The 10,647-nt window shown below is 58.9% G+C and overlaps 3 protein-coding genes across 3 annotated transcripts; 1 reads left to right on the plus strand and 2 right to left on the minus strand.

Annotated features, from left to right (window-relative positions):
• Positions 1-2,290: 2,290 nt before the first annotated feature.
• Pth2 (parathyroid hormone 2) lies at positions 2,291-2,985 on the minus strand. The gene is made up of 2 exons (XM_048368595.1): positions 2,858-2,985; positions 2,291-2,465 (listed from the first exon to the last, which is right to left on the minus strand). Exons 1-2 carry the CDS (start codon positions 2,980-2,982, stop codon positions 2,291-2,293), a joined length of 300 nt encoding a protein of 99 aa, XP_048224552.1. The 5' UTR covers positions 2,983-2,985.
• Positions 2,986-4,497: 1,512 nt separating this feature from the next.
• Positions 4,498-4,769, minus strand: LOC125338576 (40S ribosomal protein S27-like). The gene has a single exon (XM_048329455.1). The coding sequence runs from the start codon at positions 4,753-4,755 to the stop codon at positions 4,498-4,500; it is 258 nt and encodes an 85-aa protein (XP_048185412.1). The 5' UTR covers positions 4,756-4,769.
• Positions 4,770-6,493: 1,724 nt separating this feature from the next.
• Gfy (golgi associated olfactory signaling regulator) lies at positions 6,494-10,165 on the plus strand. The gene is made up of 3 exons (XM_048368958.1): positions 6,494-7,631; positions 9,275-9,457; positions 9,966-10,165. Exons 1-3 carry the CDS (start codon positions 6,494-6,496, stop codon positions 10,163-10,165), a joined length of 1,521 nt encoding a protein of 506 aa, XP_048224915.1.
• The last annotated feature ends 482 nt before the right edge of the window (positions 10,166-10,647 follow it).

Consider the following 10,647-nt stretch of genomic DNA (forward strand, 5'->3'; position numbering starts at 1 on the left):
GTGGCTCGGTAAGAGTGCTCGCCTAGCCTGCATGAAGCCCTGGGTTCGATTCCCCAGCACCACATACACAGAAAAAGCCAGAAGTGGCACTGTGGCTCAAGTGGTAGAGTGCTAGCCTTGAGCAAAAAAGCAGCTCAGGGACAGTGCTCAGGCCCTGAGTTCAAGGCCCAGGGCTGACAAAAAATAAAAGAGTAGGAAAAAAAAAAAAGCTAAAGAAGGATCTGAGGGGGCCGGGGATATGGCCTAGTGGCAAGAGTGCTTGCCTTGTATACATGAGGCCCTGGGTTCAATTCCCCAGCACCACATATACAGAAAATGACCAGAAGTGGCGCTGTGGCTCAAGTGGCAGAGTGCTAGCCTTGAGCAAAAAGAAGCCAGGGACAGTGCTCAGGCCCTGAGTCCAAGCCCCAGGACTGGCCAAAAAAAAAAGGATCTGAGGAAGCCACATAGTAGGAAATTTTAACTTTATTAAGTGCACAAGGCAGGACTATGTGCAGGAGTAGACAGGGGAGGGGGTAGACTTTGAGCCCTGTGGTGAGAAAGTCATGCTGAGGGTGGGACTGGGTTCATGCATGAGCCAGGGTTAGCAGGTGGATGGACTCCTGACCCCTGGATCCTGAGCTCCCCGTCTGAAGAGGGGTGTCATTAACTGTGAATGGTGGTCAAAAGTGCAAAGGCTTTTGTGAATTCTCCTGGTAGGAGGGCAGGGAGGGAAGGCGTTCAGGGCACTGTTCTGTGAAAATACTCGGTTGCTAGGCAAGGGATGCGGTAGAAAGCAGCGTGTGGGAAGAGCCAGAGCTAAGCCCTGTCTGCCAGGCTCTCAGCACACAGGAGATAGAGAAGGCGTCTTGACCGTCCGTGAAAACGAGAGCCAGCACAAGAGCAGCAATAGAAGAGTGCCCAGCATCCAGGGACTGCGCATGGACATTTTAATCCCCTTTCTTCCAGGTCGTAGTCGGAAGATCTAGACCTAAAGAGGCTTGGCTGTCCTGTACTAGCTTCCATAACTTGGAGGGATTGCTCCTGACTTTCCGTCTCTTCTATTAGGCTAACTCCAGATGCTAAATAACCATTCCTTCCGTGTGCAGTTATTCTTGAATGACCCTGAGGAAGTCGTCCCGCCTCCGGGCCGTAGAGCCAATTAGGACTCAGTCCGCTTCCGGAAGTGCAAATTTACAGGGGCCGCCACGAGGACGCGCCTGCCCCGCTCCAAGCCCTGAAACCAATCAGAGCGCAGAGCTCGCTCTCCCCTCACGCCCCTCGGAAAGAAGTTGCCATAGCACCACTGAGGGGCGGGGCTGGGAGGCTGGCCCGGCCTCTGGGGAAAGAGCTGGGTTCTGATTGGCTGCTTCCTGAGGACCTGAGGACCAGGTGTTTCCACTCCCCCCATCTCCAATCTTTTCCAGTGTGACACTCGGTCCCCTCTCCGGTCCCCCCGCCTCAATGTGTGCCCCTAGTCTCGGGAAGGTCGGGGTTTCAGAATCACGAAGAAACTGCGAGAGGCTGCTTCGAGAAAGGCATTGCATTAGAGTGCCGTGCTGTAGTAATCTGAAGACAGCTGGTTTGTTTATCTGCAGAGTGAGGGAAAGGAAGCGCCGAAGACTTAGGGGGCCTGGGCTTCGAGGCCAGGCAGGGTGTGGATCAGGCCAGAGCCCCGCGTTCTTTCCACTGCCCCCAGGCTGAAGTCTGGCAGAGACCGAGGGGAAAACAGCGAAGCAGAAGGAGAGAGAAATAGAGACGCCAAGGAAATGGTCGTGGAAGAGCAAAGCAAAGAGAAAAGGGAAATGACAAAATTCCAGAGGTAGAGATGCCCGAGACAAAAACAGCCTCGGAGAGGAGGGAGCCCCAGACAAGGGCTCCAGGACCGGGGGTGGGGGGTGCAGACACGCAGAGAGGGGGACGCGATCCCCAAGGGAGCAAGGAAGACAGCTTCGGAGAGGGCGGAAAAAGGGAAAGGGACTGCGTGGCGGAGCTCCAAACGCAGGTCCCGGCTCCCCCCGCCCCGCCCAGGTGTATCCAGCCCCGCGCGCACACGTGCACACGCGTGCACGCCAACCGCACGAGCACGCAGACGGCTCAGGAAGGAGGCTCAGTCGCGGGTGCCAAGAGTCTTTATTGGGCGTGGCCAGCGGGGCGGGGCGGGGCGGAGGCGTGGTCTGGCGGGGAGGGGTGGGGCTGGAGGGCCGAGGCGGGGCGTGGTCGGCGGGAAGGGGCGGGGCTGGACGGGCCCTGCGGGGGCGTGGCCGGGAGGGGAGGAGCGGGGCTGGCTGGACCGCGGGCCGCCGGGCGCTCAGGGCGCGTCGAGCAGCAGCAGCTTGTGCATATACGAGTTCAACCAGTGGCGGCGCTCCAGGGCGGCCAGCAGCCGCGCGCGCTCCCGGAAGGCCGCGTCGTCCGCCAGCGCGAGGCTCCGCCGCGACACCGGGGTGGCCGGACCCGCTGAGGTTCGGCCGGGGGTGCGGAGGCTGAGGAGAGACGGAGAAACGCCGTGGCTGCGCGTACAGGCCCGCCGTCGGCGCTCCTCCCTCCGATCGAACTCGAAGCCTGGGGACTGCACGTGCCTGTCTGTCCGTCCCTGCCCCTCTCCGGGTCTATCTCCCGGCTCCCCAGGTTCAAAGCGCCCTGAGCGTCAAGGCTGCCCCGCTCTACTGGTGGCCCCGGAGCTCCCACAGGGACTGGCGCGGTAGAACCCACGAACGTGCCTCGGAGGTGGACCCATTCCCATCCAGACGCCTCCTAATCCTGCTCTTCTCCCTCCGGATCTCCACGCCAGTCCGGGTCCCCTCCCTGGGGTTCTTCCCTTCTCTCTAGGCCTCCGCTGGCCCTTCTTCTCTTGTGGCCTCTCCCTTGCACCTACCTGAAGACTGCAGCGGGGGGCAGCGCGACCCCTAAGACAGTGCGCGGCCCCCAGGGCACCAGCAGCAGCAGCAGAAGCAGCAGCAGCCGCACCCGGGGGCTCCTGGACACCTGTGGGGTCTCCATTACCTGGGGAAAGAGACAGAGAAGGACTCGGAAAGTCCACCTTCCGCCCAGAACCGCCCCCAACGCACCCCCCCCCATGCCCACCTCCTCCCGCAGGCCCCCTACCGCGCTGTGGGCTGGAGCCGCGGTGCCCGCAGCCCCCTTATATCCGCCTCCTCGGCCCCCGCAGCGGGCAGTGACGCAGGCTGGGCTGGGGGCGCCAGGTCAGCCACCCCCCGGGCTCATTAGGAGCCGCCAGCTGTAATGAGGAGCCGGGGGTGGGGGCCCTGCGCTGCTGTGGCCGCCACTAACTAATTGGGACCAGGAGCTGGGACCTAAGGAGAGGGAGAGGGAGACACAGACAGTTGGGCCCAGGGGGCGAGGGGCTGTCACAGAGATAAAAATAGAGACTGCAGAGGGATGGACAGAGCAGAAGTCAGACACAGGGAAGACACTGATGAGAAGCAGCCAAGACAAAGGGAAGAAATAAGCAGAGGATGACGGCGGAAAGGAGACAAGAGGAAGAAAAAGAGGCAGAGGGAAAATGAGAGAAGAGAGGAAAGAGCCAGAATCTCTGGAGATGGAGATCAGGTGGGAGAAGGAGATAGATGTACAACAGCCTGGACAGACATACCTAGATATAAACCCATCTAGGGGGACAGCTGGAGGCCCAGGGAGTGCTCAGGAAGGAGAAAAGGCAAAAAGTGGTCAAGGGCATATGGAATGAGGGTGGAGACATTAGGTGATGGTAACTGAAGGGGTGAAGAGGGCCATAGTGACAGGGCCTTGAGCTCCCCTGTAGCTATATCCCCACATCCCTTTTGAGAGTGGAGACAAAGTCCAGTCCCTCCAATGTGAACCTTTTGACAATCCTGGACTTTGGATTGGGCTTTGGACCTTCTGCTTTCTCAACAGCTGATCTACCACTTGGCCACTTGAGCTCTGCCCTTCGTCCTTTTCTTGCAGTAGAGTTATGTTGTTGTTTTTCAAGTGGGGTGTCATGCTTTTGCCTTGGGATGGCCTTGGACTGTGATCCTCCTACTTCCACTTCCTAACTAGGATTTCAGACGTGTGCCGCCAGACTCAGTCCAGGCCTCCGGAGTTTCGAGAGAGGGCTCTGGGTACACAGTAGGGATGTGGGCAAAGGCTGGAAATCCCAAAGGGCAACTCTAGGTTGTGGAGCCTGCGCTCTTAGCTCTCCAAAGATGAGAGAGATGGAGAAGGGACTCGAGGACCAAAGAGCAATTAGGACAGGGCCCTGGGCCCTGGGAAATGAGATCCATAGAGACCCGGATTTCTGAATCTGGGAAATGAAGGGGCTAAATGCCTCAACTCCTGGGTATGAGTCCTAGGTGGGGAGTTAAAGTTGGAGTGTATGGGAGGCCTTAGATTTGGGGGCAAAAGGGGGAATAGAGGCAGGACTCGAGCCTTTTATTCCTTTCCTTCTCTTTATCTTTCTTTTTCCTTTGCTTTTTCTTTTTAATCCAAAATGGGTTTAGTGGAACAGTTTCCCACTCATCTTGGTTCATGGTGCTCTTAGTGCTGCTTCCTTCTGAAGGAACATCCTTCTATAAGCCTGACTTTCACTCCTGTAGGCTGGCACATGACAGTGCAGCAACCAACACACAAAACTCCTGTTTGCACACGGCTAAAGACCCTGGTAATTTTACAGCATCCTGGGAATTTCACATCCACGAGGTAGGAGTTGGGGATCTGCACCAGGTGCTGCTTCTGGTGTTTCCTCTTCTCCCCTTTCCAGGAGAGGGATGGAGAAGATCCTTTGGCGAGAGGCATGTTCTCTGGAGGAGGTCGTCACCGCCCTGGAAAAAGCTTCTTTTTTTTTTTTTTAAGACAGTCTCACTATGTAATCAAGGCTGATCTCAAAGTCAAGATCCTCCTGCTCTTCCCCTTCCAAGGGCCGGGATTATGGGCATGCATCACTGTACCCAGCAGACTCTTCTCCTCAAAAGGAAGAGAGTTTGATTATGTGACATCTCTCCCCAGATCATTCAGTCCCTAACTCCCTTCTCCACCAGAGACAATATCCTTTATCTCCCTCCCTAAGAACCTAAGTTGTCGCTAGGTTCCCAGGATCCCTAGAGAGGGGGTCAGGTGCGTCACCTGTGCACCTATGGGACCTTATCTCCTGCCCCGCCCAGAGCCACTCTTCATCATTCACCTATCTCTGCATCCAGCTGGATACACCTGCGCTTATCTTGGACACCACTGAGCAGGTAAGAGACCCCAGGACCCCAAATGACCCTGTCTAACCTCCAACCCTATCTGGGAGCAGACTAGTATGTCTGTCCAGGTGCTGGGATCCCAGCTCAATCTCCTGGATAAACAAGGACCTGAGGATCCTGCCCCAGGGCTCCCTGCCCGCATCAACTCCACCAGGCTGTCTAGACTACAGACCCCTGACTCAGGGATTCCAAACCCTTTCTAGCCCAAGAGTTCAATACCTCCATCTCTTTTCTCCTCTATAAGACAGAGTCCCCACCCACCCACCCAAGAGTCTAGAAAGCCTCTGCTGGGCGTGGCAGCATACACCTGTAATCCCAGTGCTCTGGTGACTGAAGCAGAAGGCACATTTTGGTGCAGCCTAGGCTACATAGACATTTGTTTGTCTCAACAAACAGATTTTAAAAATTAAATTAAAAGTCAAGGTGTGTGAATTTCTAGGCCTCTAGCCTTTAGGAAGAACCAGAGATTTAGACACCCCCCACCTCAGGCTCCCACACTGTATGGAACTCAGGAGTCTCAATGGTCCACCAAAACCTGCCTGCCTAGGAGCTAAGAGTCTTCTTCTTCCCTCAGATCCTTGGTCCTAGTCCCCAGGTCTTCTGAGTCTCTTCTAGCAAAAACAACTCCATTTGTTTATGTTTGTTTATTTTTGGTTGGTTGTTGGGCTTGAACTCAGGGCCTGAGCGCTGTCCTTGAGTTATTTTGCTCAAGGCGAGCGCTCTACCACTTGGAGCCACAGCTCCACTTCTGGTTTTCTGGTGGTTAATTGGAGATGAGAGTCTCACAAACTTTGCCGCTGGTGCTGGCTTTGGATCCTGATCCTCAGATCTCAGCCTCCTGAGTGGCTAGGAGTATAGCACCCAGCATGTGTAAACAACTCTTGAGAGGGGAACATGGTCTCCAGTCCCCTCAGGTGTCTGACACTCCCCAAATTTGAAGTCGAAGATGAATGGATGGGGCCTTGAAAAGGTGTCACAATTTCCCAATATTTCTGGGACCCCTCTGGGAAACAGACAAGGAAATTATAGCTACGGCTCCCAGGAAGCTGTGAGGGCAACTTGATCTCCCCTAGCTACTGGGGCTACAGCCCCACAGTCCCAGGGAGTTCCCACTGGGCTCTACTCCTTTCCCTGGGGCCCATCTGGGCTCAGCTCAGGTGCACTTGGGAGCCAGTGAGCAAGGCCTTGGGTGAAGTGGGTGGAGCCTCTGGGTGGGCGGATATGGGGGGGGGGAGAAATTTAACCCTTTCCTATCTGCTCCACCGACAGATAAAACATCTCTCGTGGCTATGAAACCCCTCCACCTCATCCTCTTCTTCCTCATCTTCCTCATGGCCCAGCTGGGTTGCAAGGCTGCCCTGATGGCCTCTCCTCTTGAGGCCTCCGATGTCCTGGAGATGGGTCACTCCCTTGAGCCCTCCCCTGGGGCTTCTGAAAATGCCACTAGAGACTACCAGCCTAATGTAGCATTCCCAGTGACCCTTTACCCTGAGCCCTCCAGGATAGCTCACACCATCTCCCCTGAGAACTCTGCCCTTGATTCCAGTGAAGCCCCCAGTCCTGACCTCCAAGAGACCCCACCATCAAAGTCTCCTGTGACCCCAAGAGTTGACCCACTCACAACATCCATACCAGAATCTCTAAACACCCCCAAAACTAACCCTGCCAAAGCAACATATCCAGAACCTCCTGAGTCTTCTAAAACTAGCCTGATTGAAACTTCATATCCAGGACCCCCTGAGGCCCCTCAAATGGATCCCTCCAAAAGTTCACACCCAGAATTTTCTGACCCTACACAAACAACACACCAAGAAACTCCAGAAATTGCCAAACTTACTGCCCCAGAAATTCCATCTGCTAAAACTCCTGGTGCCCTAAGTCTTGAGCCCACCAATTCTTTAAACCTCAAATCTCTAGAAACTCTTGAGCCTGTCACCACTGGGACCCCACGCTCTGAATTAACCCCGACCACCCATCCTGACCCAACTGAAAGTGTCCACCCTGAGTCTCTGGCCACCCACATCCCCAGCCACACTGAGATTCCACAGACAGAATTCCCCACATCCCACTATCAGGGTACCACAGGGAACCCCACGACCTTTGATACTGGAACCTCAACAAGCCTTTACCCCAAAACACCGCTGGCCCTTAAGGAGGGGACTGCCACTAAGAATGATCCAGGAGCCCTTGCAATCTCTCAGCCTGACTCCCCTAAATTGCCCACCTCAGAATCTCCAGGGGAGGCCCCTCCAAACTCACTCCCGAAGGGGCTGGACACCCCTCCTCCCTCTGCCCGCATTGCAGGGCCCCCTGCTCCTCCAGGGCCCCCCAGTCAGCTTGCTCCTGCTGCTCCCCCAGCCCCAGAGCGGAGAGGTCAAGGTGAGAGAGTCAACACTATCATTGTGGTGGAGCGAGTGAAAGAGACAGGTAAGGCTGGGCCTGGCCCCTGGTCCGAGAGCCAAGGCTAGGTCCTGCACCTCTGGGTGGGAGGAAAGAGGCTGGCGTCTGGACTCCTGGGTCTGAAGGGTCTGAGAGAGGAGGCTGGGGTCTGAGGGAAGAGGGCTAAGTCTAATGGAGGAGATAAGAGATGGAGAGAGGAGGTTGGGGTCTGAGGGAGGAGTGTGAAGTTAAAGAGGAGGTTGGGATCTGAGGGAGAGATCTGGGTGTGTGGGAGGAGGGCTGGGGTCTGAGGGAGGAGGCTGGGGTCTGAGGGAGGCGGGTTAGGGTCTGAGGGAGGAGGGCTGTGTCTGAGGGAGGAGGCTGGGCTCTGAGGGAGGAGGGCTGTGTCTGAGGGAGGAGGCTGGGCTCTGAGGGAGGAGGGCTGGGTCTGAGGGAGGAGGGCTGGGAGGGAGGAGGGCTGGGCTTGGAGGGAGGAAGGCTGGGTCTGAGGGGAGAAGCTGGGGTCTGAGGGAGGGCTGGGGTCTGAAGGAGGAGGGCTGGGGTCTGAGGGAGGAGGCTGGGCTCTGAGCGAGGAGGGCTGGGGTCTGAGGGAGGAGGCTGGGGTCTGAGGGAAGAGGGCTGGGGTCTGAGGGAGGAGGGCTGGGAGGGAGAAGGGCTGGGCTTGGAGGGAAGAAGGCTGGGTCTGAGGGGAGAAGCTGGGCTCTGAGGGAGGGCTGGGGTCTGAAGGAGGAGGGCTGGGGTCTGAGGGAGGAGGGCTGGGGTCTGAGGGAGGAGGCTGGGGTCTGAGGGAGGAGGGCTGGGGTCTGAGGGAGGAGGCTGGGGTCTGAGGGAGGAGGGCTGGGCTTGGAGGGAGGAAGGCTGGGGTCTGAGGGAAGAGGGCTGGGGTCTGAGGGAGGAGGGCTGGGCTTGGAGGGAGAAAGGCTGGGTCTGAGGGGAGAAGCTGGGCTCTGAGGGAGGGCTGGGGTCTGAAGGAGGAGGGCTGGGGTCTGAGGGAGGAGGCTGGGCTCTGAGGGAGGAGGGCTGGGGTCTGAGGGAGGAGGCTGGGGTCTGAGGGAAGAGGGCTGGGGTCTGAGGGAGGAGGGCTGGGAGGGAGGAGGGCTGGGCTTGGAGGGAGAAAGGCTGGGTCTGAGGGGAGAAGCTGGGCTCTGAGGGAGGGCTGGGGTCTGAAGGAGGAGGGCTGGGGTCTGAGGGAGGAGGGCTGGGGTCTGAGGGAGGAGGCTGGGCTCTGAGGGAGGAGGGCTGGGGTCTGAGGGAGGAGGCTGGGGTCTGAGGGAAGAGGGCTGGGGTCTGAGGGAGGAGGGCTGGGAGGGAGGAGGGTTGGGCTTGGAGGGAGAAAGGCTGGGTCTGAGGGGAGAAGCTGGGCTCTGAGGGAGGGCTGGGGTCTGAAGGAGGGCTGGGCTCTGAGGGAGGAGGGCTGGGGTCTGAGGGAGGAGGCTGGGGTCTGAGGGAAGAGGGCTGGGGTCTGTGGGAGGAGGCTGGGCTCTGAGGGAGGAGGGCTAGGAGGGAGGAGGGCTGGGCTTGGAGGGAGGAAGGCTGGGGTCTGAGGGAAGAGGGCTGGGGTCTGAGGGAGGAGGGCTGGGGTCTGAGGGAGGAGGGCTGGGCTCCGAGGGGGGGAGGGCTGAGCTCTGAGGGAGGAGGGGTACAGGAGCTATGGCCGCCTCCCGCTGCAGGCGTGGCTCTGGTGGGGCGGCCCCGCGGCGGCGGCGGCGGCGGCGGCGGGGCTTTGTGCCTGTTCTTCGCGGGGACCGGGCTGTTGATCGGCATCGTGCTGCTGCTGTGGTGTCTCTACCGCCGGGCGGCCCGGCACCGGCCCTTCTCACACCACCGACTCCCGGACGGCGGGGATGAGCCCGGTGAGCGCCGCATTCCCACCGCGGGCGACCCGTCCCAAAGTACACGCCCCCACACTAGGTCATTCAAAGCCCTGACCCCACCACTGTCACCCCCACCCCCTCGTTGTCCCGCCTAGGTCCACGGTTAGCCGGGGTGGACGGCGCAGACACACACCCATGGGTCCCCAGAGCCGGTCCCTTCCACGTCCCCTCCACGACCCGCAGCGCGAGCGGCGGCTCCGGGGCCCCTGCCCTGCAGGCCCCGCCCACTCTATACCCTCAGGCCCCGCCCTCCCCATACATGCCCCGCCCCATGACAGGCCCCTTCTACCACCTCGGGCCACGCCCCCTACCGGCCCCTCCCTTGGCCTAAACCACGCCTCCCTGTTTATTCAAGGGCCCGCCCCTTCGTTTGCCAACCCGGTTCATAAATGTGAATTCTCCCTCCAGCTTCCTCATTGGCTAGAGGCAAGGCAGAGGGGCGGGGCCTCCTGCACCTGGCCCTGACCCCACCCCCTTGTCCCCACAGTTCTGCATTTAGACGCCCCGAAGGACCCCTACGACCTCTACTTTTATGCACCGGATGCTTGGATCCCTTCGCACATCGCCACCAAGCAGCCACCGTCCACACCCCCGCTGCCGCCCAAGCTGCCCCCGCCCCCCCGCGTGGGGCGACCCCAACCCCTGGAGGCCTTGTCCCCCGCCACACTGCCCAACAACTTCGTGTGAGCCGCTTCTGACCCACGAGACGGGCGCGTTCCCGGAACAGGGGAGCACCCAGGGGTCCTGTCCCCCACCCCCACCCCCACCCTGCATGCTTTGCTGCTTAGCGGACTTCTCTCAGAGAGGGTCCACCACACAGAGACGCTTCTGCTGTGACCGGAGAACACGGCCTCGGGCCCAATAAATCCTGTCTTCCCAGGGCTAGACATCTTTGACCTGAGTCTTGCAGCAGGAGGGGCGGGGGTCTGAGTCCCCTGGGATGAGGGGGGCCAGCTGGGGTCTAGACCCCTGGGTCTGAGGGAGGAGGAGTCATTGGCCCCTACAGCCAATGACAACTGAGTGTGTACACCAAAGCATTTTATTGGGAGGGGGGCAGGGCAGGATTTACAGTCACAGAGACAGAAACACCAAGACACAGCCCTGCCCTAGGAAAAACACCCCTCTTTCCTGATCCCATTTATTTCCTGGGATTAAGCGATTTCTCCTAT

This window comes from Perognathus longimembris, chromosome 20, assembly GCF_023159225.1.
Source record: "Perognathus longimembris pacificus isolate PPM17 chromosome 20, ASM2315922v1, whole genome shotgun sequence".
Lineage (NCBI taxonomy): Eukaryota > Metazoa > Chordata > Mammalia > Rodentia > Heteromyidae > Perognathus > Perognathus longimembris.